At 40.0% G+C, this 19,720-nt stretch overlaps 1 protein-coding gene across 2 annotated transcripts; it reads left to right on the top strand.

Annotated features, from left to right (window-relative positions):
* The first annotated feature begins 1,185 nt into the window (after positions 1 to 1,185).
* LOC110047196 (uncharacterized) lies at positions 1,186 to 19,229 on the top strand. 2 transcript variants are annotated; one of them, XM_020752943.2, is made up of 22 exons: positions 1,186 to 1,359; positions 2,636 to 2,697; positions 3,316 to 3,477; positions 3,706 to 3,811; positions 4,126 to 4,245; positions 4,995 to 5,104; positions 5,769 to 5,963; positions 6,310 to 6,520; positions 6,998 to 7,278; positions 8,440 to 8,659; positions 9,330 to 9,353; positions 9,469 to 9,856; positions 10,494 to 10,847; positions 12,150 to 12,176; positions 12,528 to 12,717; positions 13,189 to 13,356; positions 13,827 to 13,905; positions 14,489 to 14,613; positions 14,946 to 15,092; positions 15,817 to 15,991; positions 16,319 to 16,518; positions 17,085 to 19,229. In XM_020752943.2, the coding sequence occupies exons 1-22, from the start codon at positions 1,350 to 1,352 to the stop codon at positions 17,772 to 17,774; spliced, it is 4,044 nt and encodes a 1,347-aa protein (XP_020608602.2). In that variant the 5' UTR covers positions 1,186 to 1,349; the 3' UTR covers positions 17,775 to 19,229. The 2 variants fall into 2 exon arrangements, with proteins under 2 accessions (XP_020608602.2, XP_020608601.2); XM_020752942.2 differs by having other exon boundaries at positions 4,123 to 4,245.
* The last annotated feature ends 491 nt before the right edge of the window (positions 19,230 to 19,720 follow it).

Raw genomic sequence — 19,720 nt, 5'->3', positions numbered from 1 at the left:
TATCAAGGTTCATCAAGCAAGTGAGAACTTGAGAGTCTTCCAAGTGACCGGCAACCACACAAATGTTATGCACCAAGTTTGTACATCGATCCACTGTGTCCTAGTCACATTTTGAGTCACGCTATCCGAATACTCATAAAATCACCAGAAAGTGAAGGTAAAACAATTCTCAAAGGGAACATGCCCTCTCCCAGACCATCCTGGATGTGCGCCGCCTTGCAAGCCCACAATTCTTTAAAAAGCTGGCTTCACCGCTGAATGGACGAACCAACCAACCAACAAAGACACTCAAACCTGTCATGAGTAGTTTTCAGAAGGTTCCGCATGTAAGGTGCTCTTGCGCTTTGTGAAAGTGCGCGCATCGTCGTGCTTTTGCTTGAAAAAGATAACGCTCTGAAGTTTCAAGGGAATTTCTTGAGGTTAATTGTGTCAATCAATGTCATAGTCTGTTCCCGTGCTGAAGTAAATCAGTTCCATTGGTAGCTTGTCGCACGCGACTTATTTCAATGCTAACAAAAACAGAAAGTTCTTGTGAAGGTAACACTGAAGATCAATGATAACAAAAATGAACAGACTTAATGACTGTTTAAAGATCGACAAAACTGGAGCACTGGGATACCAAGAGTTCAGGGCGCTGTGCATGATACTACGCCAATGGAAGGTCAGTCAATACGGCGTTTTTATTCAGTTGAAAAGCAACTCCTCTTAGCTGCGACATTTAGCAGATGTAAACATGACTTATAAGGTGACTTACTGACTGACTGACTGACTGACTGACTGACTGACTGACTGACTGACTGACTGACTGACTGACTGACTGATTGGTCTTCCTACTGACCGATCGATTGATCGACTGACTGCCGGGCTGACTGATCGCTCAACCGAACGATCGATAACTAACTGACTGACTGACTGACTGAAACGAACTATAAGTGAATTACTGATTGACTGACAGACTGCCGGACTATGTATAATTGCGTGTGTCTGTCTGTCTATCTGTCTGAATATGTGTCTGTCCACGTATCCATCTATTGTCTTCTCTATTTCTCCTATCAGGACGTTTTCCATCGTTTTGACAAAGATCAAAGTGGACTCATGAACCTCTTTGAGCTTCGCGATGCTCTCAGTGCGTTAGGTAAGACAGTTCCTATTTTTATTTTAGTTAAATTTTGCATTGATTTTTCTTTTTTTTATCCTTAGTTTTTTACGTGTGACTCTTTGCAAATCTTTCTTCTTTTGTAGGTTATCGACTCAGCAACACAGCTCTTAGTTCCATCCATGTGCAGTATCACAACAAGAAAGGAACCATCCCATTCGACATATTTATACAGATTTTAGTGCGGGTGATAATGATGTTTGGTAAGCTAAACCGACCGATTTAGCATTTTCATCGGAGTGCTAATATAAAAGAGTATTTATGGATTATTTTATCTGCTTCGCAGGAGAGAAAGTCTCTTGAAACTGATTGGTCAGTTTCGCCGTGATGTTATTGGCTGTTTCGACTTTGTGTTTAGGATTGGTCAGTTTAATACTGTTAGTTAATTGCGTCGGTTTTGCCTTGTGGTCGAAATTTGACTGTCGGTTTTGTTAAAATGAAAAAGTCAACCTCGAATTTGGACTTTTCATGAACCGTTATAGTCAATAAAATTGCAGCAAATCTAACGAATCAGTTCAAGAAAAAAAGTGTCCAAATGAAAAAAAGATGACCTTCATGTTAATAAATAAATGTTGCGTTAACGTATATGATGCAAGCGTATTAAAGCGCAAGCCCAACATCAGAGGAACGCCTTAAATCTCACCGTTAACTGGCCACCAGAATCTGCTTATCTAAACCGGTGATCGTACTAGAGGGTTCATGAAAAGGGCATATAATTCATGAAGAATATTTCACGGATTGCTTGTCGAGCTAAAAGAAGTCTGCAAGCCGAGATCAAATAAATAAAAGATAAAGGTGTAGAACTGTTACTTTCCTCTTCAGTCGATCTAACAAAAGGGAAAACACTGATATCAGAACTCGGACGACACAAACCAAATAACGAAATTAAAGCCAGAAATCATTATAACATTATTCTGGCTTATATGTGCTAAAAAGATCCAACGAAATTAGAGGTTCTAGAGAGCTCCATGACAACAGTTAAGTCTCCGTAACCATGTTTAAGGGCCCTCGCCGCTAATAGGCCCTCCTGTCCGATAAAAACGTGTCCAACTTATTCCAAGTATTGACTGAAATTGTCTTATTATTATTAGGTAATATGTCACATACGAGACCGCCGAGACCGATGATACATCAGAATTTTTTCCTTCCGTACGTCCAAGAGTCAACTTAAAATATTTCTCGGCGACAGAAAAAAATCAGTGATGTTGTTATACTCACTTTGCAATCTATTTTGATCGAGGGAAAAAGAATGTGACTGAGAGTGAATAAACGAATATGCAAAATCGTAATTTAACGAACCTCCCAGTGCAGTTACTATGAATTCCCACAAAACTGTTAACCAATTGCGCCCTTCTGTTTCGTTTGAAGCCTATTTATTACTATATTACAGACAGAGAGAGAGAGGTGTTGATTGAGAGATGTTTAATTGTTTCTTTTACAGATTTTTCATTTAGTTCTTATGCACATGCTCTTTTTTAGAACCTCTTGACAGGGGAGTGGCTAGGATCGTGGACAGCAATACGCCACTTATTCCAGGGGAGGTAGGCTACTGTTAACTGGTAATGTATAAGGGGATTCTTTGATTGCAATTTTTGCCTCATTAATGTGAGCCATCCAGTTTCTGATCAAGCTATAAAAATATCATTCCTGGCATGATATTGAAAAGGTATAGCACGAGTAACAAAATTACTGTGCCAAGGAATTGGAGGTGATGTAGCAATTTAATACTTTTTAAGTTAAGCTCACCATCAACTCGATTGGCAATGAATCAAGTCTAGAAATACCCAAAGTTTGGACCGTCGAGCGTCTGAACATTTCCGACGCTTTAGACACGGGTTAAAAAACTCAAAGCTTTACAAAGAATGCATGAACTTGTTACCACTTTTGTCATCCAGAAATTTTGCAGTTCTTGAAAGCTAATTTTTAATATTACACCCAATGCAAAGAGCTTAAGATTTCATCATCTACTAAGTTTTATTAGCTTTTTAACTGTCTGGTTCCAATTTACATCTAACATGATGTCCCCTTAACGGAAAGGCGTATGCTAGTAAGGCAAAATGTCAACAACTAACAGCAGCCAAGATCACCCTATATTGACGCAAAGAACGAAATTTAGGGCTAGTTTCAACTTCACACTTTTCTGCGCCATATTTGTATAGGACAAGGAGATGAAGGAGGCGGAGGAGGTGGTGCTGGTAGCGGAGAAGAAGAATCAGGAGAAAGAGGATCGGATGAGGTTGGCAACCTCGTCATTCTTGTTAGAGGAAGAGGAGGAGACGGACAAGGAGGAGGAGAAAAAAAGATCATCCTTCTTTCAGGAGGTACGTTGACTTATTGGGTCATGCGAATATCAAACTTGATTTAATTATGCTTCAGTGGCACAGCAACGCGGATAGCACAGTTGAAAGCGCGGCCGTTGAGCTTGAAGCTGGCGGAGTTTGACGGTAGTTCTGCATCGGCTAGTCAAGTTTGTATGTCTTTTTACGTTGGCAAAGATGTAGAATCATTGGTTAAATCATTTCTCATTTTTCTGACTTATTATATCGAAGAGCCCTAGCGGATCAATGACAAAGATGCAAGTAAACGTTGAGATGGACGACCTAACAAAGGAAAAGGACCATCCAACAATTAAATTTGTACAGCCCAATAGGAAAGGTTGGTGGATAGTCTGCATATTTCTAAGTTGCCTTAATTAACCCAGCACTGAAATGTTTTTATTTCTGTATCACGGCATTCACGAGTAAGAAATCATTGCCATCTGAGGTTAGGCTTCCAATTAAAAGAGTCAACATAATTAATTTATTAACGAGACAAATGGACGAATAAACAAAGACATGCCCTTCAAAAATTCCTGATAATATCATTTACCATGAAGTGACACAAACAAAAAACTGTAAAATAAAAAACTTAATTTAATTTGCAAATTTTCAGCTGAAAAATATCAAGTCTCATGAATGTTTTTAAAGTAGGTAACGATAATGGCGATGGCGAGGGCAATGGTGATAACAATGGCAAGGGCGACGCCGACGGTGATGGTGACGATGATGGCAACAGGAATGGTCATGCAAGAGCCCATGGCAATGCAAAGGGTAATTGTACTCAGTGATGAGGAATGTACCTATAAGTTCTTATGTGGCTGTTAGGCCGAGCATTTAAACATTTGAAACAAATATGCCAAATTTAAGTAACAAGGTAACGACAGTCTCTGTTCCTTGAACTATCCAAAACATTTCCACATAGAACATATCCTTGCTTCCAGGTTTGATTTTTTTGCGGAACAACAAACTCTGCCATTTTTTTCCCCGCGCTGCCGGCCAGCAAGCGCTACGGACCAGTGATGTAGCCGTTCGTTGGGAGGAGGATAAACAACCCTACTCCCAAAACGGCTGGAAATCGAGCCTAGCACTGAATTTAGCCATAGTTAGTCTCCCTTACTAACTATGATTTAGCCTGCGAAAACAGCCCCCTTCTTCACGCCACTCGGTCTGGGAGCGAAGAAGGACGGCTATTTTCGCAGGCTAAACTGAACTGGGTCCAAGGGATTTAACGGTGTGGGCGTTTAACGGAGGTTTTGTCAGCGTTAAGCGGCTAGACTGCGTAGCATCGGCTCTGACTTCCACTGATCACATGTTGATCCATCACCTCCGCAATGTTCCAGCACCCAGTCACACTCTAGGTTGGGGAGAGGCAATGTGACAGTGAACGCTGCATGGTGTTGCTCAAAACCACAACTGACGTAAGGACCACAGTGAGCCAGAGCTCAAACTCCGACTTCTCCAGTCGCGGATGTAGCGTAGACTACACAATCCATCTCTCTTATTTGTTCTCTTGCTTGCAGAAAATCTAATAAAAATCATAGAAAGAGGAAATATTGACGAGATCACTCAGGAACTGACACCAAAAGCAATGGCAAAGTGTGGCAGAAACGCGTTACTTGTTGCAATGGAGGTATGTTGAAGGAGTTTATCACAATGTCTGGATATGAACAGCGAACTCACTTTCAGTTTAACATCAAACTAGACAAAACATAAAAAATGAAACACATCTTTATTTAAGAAAAATCTTTACTACCTGGATTAGTGTTAACCAGCTTTCGAAAAATTCGGCCGTGGGTGAAGAGAGACGTACCGTGTGAGTTGGAGTAAAGTGTATTATACAATACGATGATCCGAATTAGGGCTCGAACCCAGAACCGCTCGATCCGGAAGCCAACGCTCCTCTACTGTACAAATAATACAGTAAAACACTTTGAATGCTTAATTATGAGGAAAGAGACGATGGTGCTTCCAAAAACAGCTGAATCCATGGATGTGTATTAGCATGCTAAATTGTGCAACTTTGAGTGACGAAACTTCAATTTTTTTTTTTTTTTTTCTGACGATCAATTTTGAATTCGCGCTTACTCGTGAAATCCCATTTTGAATCGTGCCATTAGGTACTCTTAATTTTTCCCTTAAACAGAGACGTGAAAATTTCATGTCGGGGAAATATATGTATTCAGATATTTTTCGTTTAGTGTACATACTTGATGTTACTGAACAGCTTCGCTGGACGTAAACAACTGAATGATATGCGCCGTGTTTTCTCATAAGACATACAATGTGTTTTTAAGGCGAATTCTAAGCTTCGCAGTTTGGCAAAGGAGAAAGGTCCGGGGGCAGAAGAGTTTGCGAAGATGGCTAGCTCAGTGGACGAGTTTACTTCGTGTTTACTCGACCCTCTGAAGTCCAACATGGAAGCGCGTCATGTACTTGGGGATTCTTTAGATGACCTAATGGATGCTGGGATTGACAGGCAGCAAAAGACGGTAAGCGGCTTTGTAGGTCATGTAGAACAGATCATTCGTAGATAGGAACTTTGAACCACGTCTCACATAACAGTCCTCGATATACTCCGCTTACATTTCCATTAACTAACATATTGCTCTTTAAAATTTCTGCTTTTACATTTCGTCTTTATACTCCCCTAACAATGTTTGCAATAGTGATCCATACCATCCATAAAATGCAACATTTAGTACACAGAAAGCAAGTCGCTACGTTAAACAAGACCTGCGAGACTAATTAGGTAACTAAAAGCAAATGCCAGAAATGCTAGGCATTCTTTATGAACTTATCGCTCCTACAGTTATAACTTTCTCATCGATTTTTCAGTTTTTTGCACATCCGGTAATTTTTAACTTGATGAGTGATAAATGGCTGGGAAAGTTTGGCAGAATGAAGAGGTGTTCGTGGCTGTCACTGCAAGGCTGGCTGTGGATTATGCTGCACATCTGGTGCCTGTTTGATTTAGTGATGTTTCCTTTTCTCTTCGCTGTGTTTTACATCAAGCATCTCAGGAACAAAAACAAACTGAAAGACAAAGGTATGAAGAAAGACTCATACTCTGAATCAAGTACACTTTTCAACCCGAGGTTTGTCGAAAAACATGTTTGTGCTATGTTTCTGTCGTCTTGGGTCATTGGTTGTACAATTCAGGAATGACATTTCTTTTATTTCTTTCACCGAACATGTTAACTTTGAAAAACGAAAACCTGTAACTTAGGCTTCCAGAAAAACTTTCCCTAATGTTCCTACTTCTGACTGAGCCATCCTTTATCGAGCGTGTACTGGGATCTATCCTAGTCTAGATCTGTTTCACGAGGACGCAAGCAACATAAAATCGCGGGATACTGAACAAATGCAGTGAGGTGGGGTGGGTCAAGAGAAAATAAACGAGGTCGACCTCGCGCTCAGTGCTCGTTCTATTGCGCTCTCTATTTAGGCCGGGTGCACTTTTGGTTAAGTAAACTTTGCCCTCCCAATAGCTTCAAACAACACTGTGCCTCATCTTCCAATTTAGGAATAGAGATTGCTTTTTTGATAAATGCAACTTCGAAGAATGCTGTCAAAGTCTTCAACCTGATGACAAGATCCATAAGGGAATTCGTCGACAAACATGGAGATGACAACAAATATCAAGTTGTTATTCACGGAGATAATTCCTCTCCAAGAAAAATGTGCTCTAAGAGTGACATTGACAAATTAGAACTCAAAAGAGGAACTACAAAGATTCCCGCCCTTCATGAAGACCTTAAGAACGCTAATTTCCTAATTCGCAGCTCCGAGAGGAAGTCAGAGAAGGTAACAAAGTGTGATTGCTATTTAATTGTAAATATGGATTGCCGCCTTTAATTTTGCTTTCAGTTACTAAGCAAAATAATTACAATTAGTTCAAACACCGGTCGGTGGGCCAGCCGGTGCGATCCAGTTTAAATAATCTCACAAAAAATTCCATGGATCATTTCATCATATCGATTTTCAAAAAGGCCATGAATCAAATGCAGATATAGTACTTAATTTAATACCTTACGCAGTATTGGCAATTTTCCTTTTTTGGGGGGCCAATCATTCAATCTGAGTTTATACCGAGCTTAAGAAAATCGTCGGCTAAATCGGAATTTTGCCTGAGAACAATTACGGCAGAGTGGACAGCTCAGTTTTCTCCTTCATTAAAGTTGCCTCGGTGGAGAGGGCACCCGAAGCCCGAGTTTTTCTAAGGGAAATGAAAAATTGGAATCAAATATTACTTTTGAAATAACTCATGGACGCAGGATATGCAATGGTATGTCATATGTAATTGTTTCCAGAAAAATTCCTTATGAAGTCGCAAAATTTGACAGCTTGTAGTTTCGCTTTGTATTTCATATCTTTTTTTTTTCCTTTTACAGTTACAATTACACAATACACTACATAAACCTTGATAAACTATTCTTACAAGCACCTACAGATCTACAGTAAATTGCTCCTCTTATCATGTTTCCTTAAAGTTGGGCAGGAAAAATTCGGTAATTAACATTTGAAGACAATTTTGCAGTTAAGTTTGCGCCAAGAGAGTGCGTCTGAATAGCATTTCTTTAAAGTTGTCAATTTAGATTTCAAATTCTAAAGAAATTGTTACTGCCATAGGGACTGGAACATAAAAGCGAAACTACTGCTGATTATTTATGAAGACTAGATTGATCATCGCAGTTATACACACAACTTAAGCAGCTGTGAGATTAAAGCCTGAAAAAAAATTAAGCCTGATTAGTTAATAAGCTTCTTACAGCCCAATTCCAAATTTTGTTCATGAAGTCACTTAAACGTTGTATAAAGAAGGTAGTATATTGTAAGTATTTTCTTTCAAATTTAAGATGAACGAATGGTTTCCTTTTCAGTTGTACCATAAGGTCTTAAACATTGCTAAAACTTACAAATTAACATTTTAACGTACTGGTGACAAGGGACATTATGTTTTGGCAGGTGATAATATTCTTCACGGATCACAAGACAAGTTTGAAACATGAGAGGGGTCTGGTAGAGAATCAAGTAAAAGACATGAAGGACATCAAGCTACTCCCGGTTGCCGTTGGACCTCACGTCAATATCCGAGAATTAGAGACTATCACCGATAATAAACTAGACATCATCCACTTTGGAGAATACGAAAAACCAGAGACAGTCTCAACACGGATTTGGCACGGTATAGCAATAACGTAACCCTGTGATATTTATCATTGGGAAGGTTGTTTGTTCTTGATGTAGGTTGATAAGAGGCATTACCAATCTGGATTAAATTTCTTAGCCTCCTTTTTTTTTAGATCCTCTTCCCAGTGGTGAAATTTTAGAGGAAATCCATCTATAATTAAAACAATTCTTAATTATTGTAAGAACTTTCAAAGCGTCTCTTGCACCTGAAAAAGTTGGAATGCCCAATGACTTTGTTGATATAAACATCGGGCGGGCATACACTGGGCGGAAACACTACTTGCAAAAACTTTTTTGCATACTGTGTGCGATGACGTCAACAATCATGTGACTATGAAAAATAATGCGTTTGGGCTGACCGTGCCGAACGGGTAATGATGAATTGAAAAGCAATTTAATAAATTAAGGGGGCTATACAAATGAAGAAAATTAGTGGGGACTAAGTCGAGGAGCACATCTTTTCTTCGTTGAAGCATTTAGCAGCATGAAGTTGCACGTTGGAAGATATTCTAATGAAGAAATATTCCATGACGGCTTGTTGGTTGTGACCTCATTTGTCACGTGCTCCGAAGAGCGACTCTGAGCAAGTTGTACGCCCCTTCCTCCCTCCAAAAATTGTTTTAGATTTCGTTTTCACTTTTTTGTTTGTTTGTTTCCTTTAACAGACCTGCAAGGAAAAGATATGTACGGTTAGTTCTTTATTGCGTTTTCCTGTATTTCGACAAAATAAAAAGTAGTCGTTCAGAAGCAAATTCCAAGTTTATTCAACAATCATTCAACTGGTGTTATTTAACTTTATCGCAGAGAGCTACCACGAGTATTTCACGACACCTTACTTCATATTCGTTCGTGACACGCTAAGTTATCTCACCCTCCTTGGCCTGCACATCACCTTGTGTCTCTCGCCCTCGGTCATTCCGTTCAGCGGTCTGGAGTGGGTCATTCTGGTTTTCTTTATGGGTCGAATACTGATGGAGAGCAAACAGTTTCAGAGCGTCAAAGTAGATCAGGGAAGAGGCATCGTGATTAAGAAGCGGATGGGGAACAAATATACAAGGTGCAGTGAAAATGAAGAGCAAGGCGCACAGAATGAAATCCGGGGTGGTGAGAATGGCGATGGTGAAGAAGATGAAGAAAGCTGTCGAGTATCAAGATCAACTATGTTTGCAAGGATGTGTGGAAAATACCTAAGGTATTGTCGAAATTGATTTTTGAAAAACAAAAACAAACCCGAATCATTAGCAACACCTCGTCTACGAAAGATGGATAAAACAGCCCCCCCTCCTCTCCCCCCCCCCCCCCCTTCCCCCACCCACGGGATAAACAGCTCTTCACTTGTGAGTAGTCTTATTAAACCAATATTTTTATCATTCTCGTCAACGTTAATTAATTTTGAAAGTTCATCCCAGTTCTGCTTTGTATTTCTGCGTGGAACGTTTTCACAAGATGCTGCAGTGATCTCACGATACAGTGCAATTTCCTTCTATTGGGCGAAATAAACTCCTAAAGCACTAATATGATTCGTATTTAACGAGATTGCTCATGAAAATCGTAGAACATAATAATCGAACTGATTGATCAAGCTTAACCAGTCAGAAACGTGAACGATCAAATCACTTTATCCAATGCTGAAACTCTGTCATACTACTGAACTACCTCAAAGTTTGGAAAGATGGGTTTCTCCGTTTCTTTGTCTGTTTATTTGTTTGTTTGCTTGGTTGGTTGGTTTACAACGGACAGCCTGTTTCTGAGGCGTTTTCTATCTCAACTCGGAATGGTATGCTGTCATGTGCATTAATTTTCTCTTTTGCTGCTTCCTTTAAATTCAGCGACCGATGGAACATTTTGGATTCCATAACTCTAGTCATCTACTTGATCACCTTTCTGTTGAGAATGTTGACATGGGCCACGGCTGCATCAGTGACCAACAACCGAGCTCTTGTTATAGCCGGTTATCTGTACGGCCTCAACACCATGTTCCTCACACTTAGGGCGTTTGGTCATGTCATGGAGACCATTCAAGGGATTGGGACCATCCAAATAGCTTTGTTTCAGATCATTGGCGACATTGCTACGATATTTTGGCAGTTCGTGGCGACCATTTTGGCTTTCTCCATCGCCATAACAAAGGTGTATATGGCAGAAAAGTCGTACATTGCCCAGGAAAGCTACAAAGATAACCTGTGAGTATGACACAACGCCTTGATAATGCTGACTTATTTTAACATGCCTCGGTCACGTGAGCCTTATACTGACAGAGGCGTTGAATTTTGTGTCAAGCAAACACCTTTTAGTTTCGAACGTAACAACAACCTTCATTCCTTTCTCTAAATTAGGGAAATAATTAAACTCGAGGCGCTGGGAAGAGGTCGTCATTTTCGAAACAACATTTATATAATTTCAACAACATTGTAATTTCCGGACGGTAGCAAGTTTAGGGATATGGTTACATGACATGACATGTCCTGTGGTGTACGTAATCATGGACATGTTCAGCATGCAGCAGAAATATAATCTCCTCCTCATACTATGTAAGGGCCTCCTCATATGAGCCCGGTAACCGGGCTGGCTCGGTTACCGGGACGAATTTTGTTGTCTGTTCATTTGTTGTCTGTTGTCTGAAATTTCGGCCCGGTAGAACGGGATGAAATCCAAGAAACACAACCAAAATGGTGAACCATAAACTTGTATCGTTCGCGGCTGTCGTAGCTTTCTGGACTCTTGTAACTTTACTAATAAAGCTAATTCGCATACTCCCAATGTGGAAATACATACAAGACAAAAATTATGCCATTTTGGCCGCTATGTTGCGAAAGCGAAGCTATTTTGTCGAAAAAGTTTCGCCCCGGTTACCCGGGCTGGAGTGTTCATATGGAAAAATTTTCATCCCGGTTACCGAGATCTCGGTCGCAAAAACCGGGATCTCGGTAACCGGGGTCAGCCCGGCTTCTCATATGAACACATCGAAATTTTTACGGAGGAAAGAGTGTCGAGGCGAGATCTCGGAAACCGAGCTAGCCCGCTTGACCGGGCTCATATGAAGAGGCCCTTAGTTATTATCGTTGACCTCCTTTAACGGTCGCAAACGACTACTACTATGCACCGGTGGGACTCCATATGAAAAGGTCGGGAATATTCGTCTTCTCCTTAGCTTTAGAGGAGTAAATCAGGGATTTTGGTGTTCCTTAGGGTGCAAAGACAAAACGCCACTATTTTTAGCCGTCGAAGTATCTCTTTTAGGATGCTTCGAAAGAAATAATAGGAGAAACGCTGCCATTTCCGTTTAAAGTGGTATCCTTTATGGTTTAAATAAAGCTTAAACCACACCCAAATTGGTCTCTTTTACCTGTTTAATTCAAACTTTCCGACGAGGATCCCTGACCTTTCATAATGGAGCCACTCCCACCAAGGCTATACTGTGTAGCCCCAGAAAGATGGACATACTTTTCTAAATTACTTACTCGGATAACTGGATTTTATTTCAGTGCTTGCAATACATCTGGGATTTCCTGGTAAGTTAGATCCTCCTTCTTATAACTTAAATTAGGCTCAGCAACGCATAACTGTCAATTTGGTTCAGAAATAAAACGATCATTTCCACTTGACGCACGGTTCGTCAGAAACTTCTTCAGATTCCTTCTTCATTGCAAATGTTACAGGAGAGAATGATAATGAGTATGTAAGAGCATAATAAGAAAAAGATAAGGGATTGATAAAAATAACCTTAAATTGTTGAACTTGCTGATTAAAAGATGGGGTTTTCTCACAGGATGTGCAAAGCGTCCTTGCTGCTGTACATCCAGCTTTTGGTTACTGTAAATTTATAATTCTAAAGTTTTCAAACTTCAATTTCTCTCTTTAAGTTGGTGGGCGATGTTTAAACATCTTTGGTGGTCTCTACTGGGTATAGCGGAATTGGATCCTCTGGACTCTGTCGACAGTGCCTCAGTGACGCTGGCTCAATTATTGTTTGGGGCCTTTCTTATTATGGGGGTAGTTCTCCTTGTCAACATGATGATAGCTCTCCTGTCGAACACATACCAGCGAGTGGAGGTAACAAATTTTGGCTATTTCCTTTTTTTTTCGAGAAAGTCAGTGTATAATTGTTCCATGCAAATATTATCTCCGATACATGACTGATCAAATAGCTTCTAAGTCAGTAAGTGTGCAAAGCCCCAAACCTGGAAAGAATGTTTCTTTCTTCTGCACTTGTAATGAAACTGCAATCAGCCCGCTCCATTTTCCACAGGATTATATTTCTTCAACATCATTTACGCACAAACAGTTGTATTCCAGTTTACCACATTTAATAATAAACAAGGCCACAATGTAAATGTTATTTCGCGTAGTCGCAAGAGTGCTCGGTGCAGATACATGCAGGGCGAAATATAAAACGCATTTATATTTAATAATATCAATGCGGCAGGGCGAAAATAGGTAAATATAGCTCAGGGCGATTAATTCTAGTGTGGGCAGTTCTGTTCTGCTAAGAGTGTTTTATTTTGCTCAATAATTTTGGCTTAGGACAACGCTTACAAGGAATGGTCGTTCAAGAAAGCTATCACGATACAGACATACAGCAGCTATCATCCGATCCCAGTTCCTCTTAATCTCATCTCAAATCTTTGCGTTGGAGTCAAGAGCATGGCTTGCTGTAGAGGACAAGAAGATGCCAATGATTCCAGGGCCCGTGTATGTTCACAGTGTATTCATGTTTGTAAAATTCATTCACGCAAAGAGCACCCTGTGTGATGATCCTTATGACTTCAAGGAATGACAAGAACAGTAGAAACTCAACATAAGACTTCAATGTCGGCCATGTGGACCGCATTGACCGCAGGAAAACTACATTGCTCGTGAGCCCGCGCTGTAACTCAGCAGTATTGCGACATAATGTCACGCATATTGACACACCCTGAACCGTGGCTGTCTATAGTCGTTTTCTATAAGATTGTTGACGTTTTTTTTATTTTATACATGAAATGAAAGCAGACGCAAACAGAAGGGAAAGCTTCTTACAATTAAAAAGTCTTGAAAGCACGTAAAGTTTCGATTGCCCCCTCACGTTTCTTGTGCTTGCAACAGACGATCTATCCGACAGCGCGACAATGACCCAAACAATGGCTTTTTTGTTTGTGATCTTGATTCTTTTTACTCAACAGAACAAATCTCTGAATGCGGTTGTTCAAAATCTTCAACAAACATATTTTGCAACTTATGGATATTCTTTTCCTCTTACTGGTAAGACTATTTATTAGAAGATTAAAAAATACATAGTTCTCTTTTCAAATTTATGAAGAAACTGCTTTAGCGACTCAAATCCAGAACGGTTTTATCGCACAGGGAAACTGGCAGGCTTTATACAATTTTATTTTATCCTTTACAGGAGCTCAGTCACGGTTTGCTCATTTTGAAAAGTTTAGCCTAAATTTTTCAAATTCGTCGTTTGCAATCCGTGTCAATCTTCGTCATCCTTGACCATCCTTGTTCCTTTATGGTTTGTTATTACTTCTTTGATGTTTTTTCTTTCTTAGTAAACTATTATTTTCAGGTTTCCTTCCATTTAAAGGAGACTTCGCACGAGGCCAAAACAACTCAAAACACCGTGACTGAGTTCCGTTAAGATTACATAATGTCCTTTTGCCTCGCCTTTCATGCGAAACTAGTTAAACAGCTTTTGCTTTTACTGGCATCAGCACAAAAATTTACTTCGCAAACCTACAGCTTCCTTTTAGTTTCATTTCCTTACTGAGACACTTTGGTCACATCTAAGAGTTTTGGCTTCAGCTACGGAAGTGATGTATTTTTGTCGTGTTGGCTTTAGATGACAGAAAGATGGACCAACTCATTCAAGAAACCGAGAGGAACCGGGAAATGTTCAATCAGATTGCTCACAGGACCTTCACAACGCATGCGCCTGACCAAGGAATGCTACCTACTGGTCCAAAGGTCAGCCGAAAGTACACTTTTTACTTCGAAGAAAATCTTTATTATTTTTTACTATTTTTGAGCTTGTTTCAGGGTTTTCCTAAACTCAGCCATCCATGATGGCGTCTTTTAGGATGGCATCATTACTACGTCATAAGACCTCACAACTTCGTAAAACAAATATCAAAGAAAATGTTCGTGGACGTGGTATAAATTGTCCAAGTTTCATTTTCATAGCCTTAATACTCAATGAGTTACAGGGGGAATGTCTTAGAAGTCCCCATCACTCCCAGAGGACCAAACTAAACCTTCTATGGACAGAGGCAAGTGGGACAACTCTTTCTTTTCTTTAGGCGTGGCAGAGTCAAGGCATAAGAATAGAGGGCTCTCTCCTGGTTTGTGAAGGAGGAAACTTCTGCGACACCTGCCAGGGTGAATCGGACGAATGCCATGGCGCAAGATATCTCGTTCCCTTCTCTCCAGAATTTCCCCATCTTGAGGTGCGTATGAGTGAAACCTTTTGAACAATGCATTATAACCCAGGTGGCTAGTCTATCACATCTTGCTTACTAGTACGGTGGAACCCCCTGAATCCGGTCACCTACGGGCCACCCCGTGTTAACGGGGTGGCTGTATTAAGGGTTCTGTATTAGGGGTTCTTTAAATAAGAAAGTGACTGACTGACCTCATGTTCGGACCAGAATATAGTAGGTGGCCGTAATGACGAGGTGGTCATATGAACGGTTGGCCGTAAGGCTGGGTTCCACTGTATTTGTAAGATTAAACCAGTCTCAATAAGGCCCAACTGATGCAGTTAAAACTTCATTTTCGATAGCAGATCTTCCACATGACGTTCTAGCAAGATTTGAAATACTTTAGCCAATTTCACTATTTCATCTGTCTAATGTGTCATGAAGGGAAATTGAATCAAAGTCGGGGTCGGTAAAATAAACTACCTCGTCCCAGTCGCCCGCGCGATAGTCAAAAATATCTTAATTCCCGCTTGCGCTAAGAAAACAATAAGAAACGCCTGTGGAGGAGGCACTAAAATAGACATAAGTCATGATAATCATTATCGTCATCAACATCATCAGCATAAACACCCTAGGAAAACAACAACAACACCTATGGCATCAAGGACGTTTAGTATACATGATCATCTTTATATCTACTTTGTCTTTTGATAGCGTGACATAAATTTTATTCTTTCGTCCACTCTTAAAGGTTCTTATTCAGGAAATAGGAGAGCAAAGGTGTCTTGGAGTGGGAGTGGTTTGGAAGGATTACGGAAACCACGCCATGCCGGGACAGACAAATAGAACGGTGGGGTATCTTGTCGATGAAGGCAAAATATTGGGACCATTTAAGCCTGTTAACCTTGCCGGGAAGGAAGATGAAGGTAAACAGGAGGAAATAAGTGCTATGGCGAACTATACGTAAACATACACACTGTCATAAAAACATATTCAAATAAAAAATATTTTTCGTTCAACCGAGCTAAGGGTTGTAAGTCCACAAATACCATTTTAACATTTTAAGAGAACTTGCAGAACGAAAATAGGAATGTCCTCACTCCGTTATCGTGTTTTGGTTTTTGTTAAACATACCCATCAAAATGGTAACATCGATTCTTTAAATTCTAATTTGGTCTCGTAATTGAGAACGCTCTATATCTCCCATAACTATTGTGACGGATTTTGACTGTCGATCTTTTCCTTTTGTACAGGCGCCATGGCTTACAGAGGAGATCTGATCGGCTGCACAGTCATGTTTAATGAGTTGGAAGATGGCAAAGTGCCTATCCAGTTCACTTTAAACGGCAAACAGATCACTCAGGATAGGATTTTAATCGAGCATAATCCGGCCGAAAAATCGCTATACCCATTCATAGGCATGGGACACACAGGAATAAGAGTGCTGGCCAAGGTTAGTACATGACGGCTTAAAGGACTGATCTGACCGATCAAAAAGTCTGATGACTATTCGCCCATGGAAAACTCGGGCTCGTAGTCTAATTTTTATATAGTGTCAGAAGCATATCACCTTGTGTGCTTCTGATAGTGTACGATAGCTCAGCCAACCATATTTTTGCAGGATTTGTATTAGTATGCCCGTGAAGTTGATAGAAACAGGGAAATGTTCTCTGTTTCTTATACAGAGATCGAGAGCGCGTAATCTAATTGTTAAATAGAAACACGAGTGGAAGTTTGGGAGAACGAGAAATGCTGTTGGGATACGAGCTCCAAGGTTTTTTAGAGTTCTTCCAAACGTTCACGAGTGTTTCTTTTTTCTGTTTCTTTTGGAAAATACCGCAAGGAAAGGAAAAGAAATCACTCGCAACATCATAATGCATGTCAACAACTCTTGCTGCTTCTGCGTTTTTATCGAATTATAGAGGTGCGACTTTAAGCCATATAGGCCAGTACATGTAGCATACCATTGCCTTTTTGTATGGCTAGCAATTGACACGTTCTGTTTGTGCATGTTTATAGTTGTGTCCATCCCGGAACGATGATGCCCATCTGATTGGGACGATTAAAGCCACAACAGACAGCATGACAGAAAAGATGACTTCAAACTGGAAAAGGGTTGACGAAGTTGTAGAGCGAATAAAAGGAGAGCTCGACAATGCAGACACAGAGTTCGAAAAACTTAATCATTTAGTCTTGGAGGAGCTGCGACACTTTGAAAATTTAATTAATGACCCCGATCAACTGGGACGCGATGAAGCGGTAGATGTTATCGTGGAAGAGATTCCAGATGAATATGAGGGCAGCTGCCTAGAACGAGAGTTTGATAAATTTTATGGATGGGATGAACCGGTGCTTGAGCCCATCAGAGAGAAAGAAATAAGCCATCTGAACGAAAAAGATGGACCAGGTTTGGAAGACCAACAGCCGCAAACTTCACTTTTAAAAAGGGCACAGGAGAACCTGGAAGAGCTGACGCAAACAGCAGAAAGGAAATTCACATCGGTCTTGGAGTCTTTGAAAGCAGCCGAGAACGAAGCGAAAGACCGTATGCGATACCAAAAGGAAAAAAGAGACAGGGTGGAAACTAATTTACGTAACATTCAAGAATCCTTGAAAGATTTCCTTAAAGCTCGACTATCACATTCAGGTGCTCAGTCATCGAGGCCAAATTATATATGCGAGCCTCAAATTCAGATGCAGGTAAACTGAGGAGCAACTGAGCTCGATAGTAGATCACTTTATTTATACACGGTAAATTCCACTCATTTGTATACAAGCAGAAATATCTACAAAGGTAAAAATCAAAACAATATAATCATTATAAAAGTAATAACAAAGAATAAAAGCCTAATCTAAACAAACTGAGCTAACTACCTATTTCAATGGAAATAAATGAAGACAAAAGTACCGCTTTTCAGGGACGCCGTGTCGTTAATTCATTCAAAACTGATGTTACTTAGCTTCGTCTTAAATTCACCTAAGGTTTTAGATGCTCTAATATCAGTTTGAAGGTTATTCCACAACGGGGCACCGCTGTAAGAGAAGCTTTTAGGAACATAATAGGTGCGAGGTTGAGGAAGAGCCAGCCTCATTTCACTATTTCTTAATCTATAACTAGTTGTATCATTACGAAAAATAAATTTATTTGATAAATAATCAGGTGTCTGTCCATTTAAAGTTTTGAACATCATAATGGCTCTGGTAAAAAGCTTCTGATTCCTTAGGTTTTTCCAAGCAAGTCTACAGAACAGGTCTGTAGCACTAGAATAATAAGGGGCGGACAGCAATATACGAGCCGCACGGTTTTGCAGCTTCTGAAGTTTTTCGGCGAGACCTATACTGCAGCATCCTCATACTAAGCTACAGTAGTCAAATTGGGGCTTTATCAAACCATTAAAGATGTTCAAAAGAGTGTAGAATGGTGCAAAATTTCTAATGCGCTTAATTAAGCCTAAAGCTGAAGAAATTTTCTTACAAACACTTACATTGCTTAATCACGTTTACGCTTACATTGCTTAATCGCGCTAATCATATGTAGCATGCGACCCTTTGTAGAAGGGGTTTATTAACGTGTCGTAGGTACTTCAGTATTCTTAATAAACCGCATAAGTTTTAAAAATCGAAAGTAACATATACTGTGAGGTTGCGCAAATTAAACCGTAAGGATCCTGGGATAAATGAGCCGACAATTTTAAGTAGCGCAACCCATTAAAAGATTATCACAGGAACGCCGAGATGTACATGACAACAAGAACTTGACAAATCAAGTTGTCCTCAATAGATGTAAGGTCATCCCCATAAAATGTTTGGAAGTTGTTTTTTTGTTTTGTTTTTTCTTCCTTTTCTGATAAAGAAAAACGAAAAACTGTTTTCTATTCATTGCCTGGTCCCACCCTTTACAGGAAAGATTTAATTAAGGCCCGCCAGGCATTTATACATGTGCAATTCGTTACTCAATATTTCCGTTTTTTGTCCGCTTTTATTTAATTTATTTGTAACCGACCGACAAAGACCAAGAGTGAGGGTGATGCAAAAAGGAAACATTTTTTTAGCGTAGTGTAAAGCATTGTTCAAAAAGTATGAAAATGTGTGATGTTAATAGATGAAATACCAGTATCGTCAAAGTGGTTTGCCATTATTAAAGCTCGAATTCCGGCCTTCTCATTTGGTTTGTTTCGTTTTCCTAAGAGGAATAGCATGGTACGTAGACATTTGTGTGAATTGCTGTCGACCCTGCCTTTGATAAACAGGTTGGGTACAGGCAAGGACACTTCCCTGTAGGATTTTCTGATTGTCTATTTGGATCTATTTGCGTAGGCCATGATCAATGTCCTCTTTGCCAAGTCACAATGCAGGTATACTATTTATCCAATGTTATTACTCTCTGCCACTGCAGTGGAGAGGTTGGCCGGAAATGTTTAGAGAATTTGAAGTGGGGGAAGGGGGCGAGCGATAGGAAGAGAGGTATGAGTTACTGATTTCAGCGGCAAATCAGGGTTGTCCAATATCGCATATATGTAACATATCAATCATCCGAGGGTGGACAACACGTCAGGATAATAAAGTCAGTTGATACATAAATGGTTATCGAATAGATGTTTCTGCTATTCTGAAAACTCTTTCTAAATTTGATCTATGTCAATTTGATGGGTTTC

This window comes from Orbicella faveolata, unplaced genomic scaffold (genome assembly GCF_042242905.1).
Source record: "Orbicella faveolata isolate gen_17 unplaced genomic scaffold, um_ofav_v1 contig_1, whole genome shotgun sequence".
Lineage (NCBI taxonomy): Eukaryota > Metazoa > Cnidaria > Anthozoa > Scleractinia > Merulinidae > Orbicella > Orbicella faveolata.
This window is presented reverse-complemented; position numbering and strand designations above follow the sequence as displayed.

Coding starts and splice junctions, on each gene's coding strand:
- LOC110047196 (XM_020752942.2), top strand. Junction 12,177..12,527: donor AATACATCTGGGATTTCCTG/GTAAGTTAGATC, acceptor TCTCTCTTTAAG/TTGGTGGGCGATGTTTAAAC. Junction 15,093..15,816: donor CAGAATTTCCCCATCTTGAG/GTGCGTATGAGT, acceptor CCACTCTTAAAG/GTTCTTATTCAGGAAATAGG.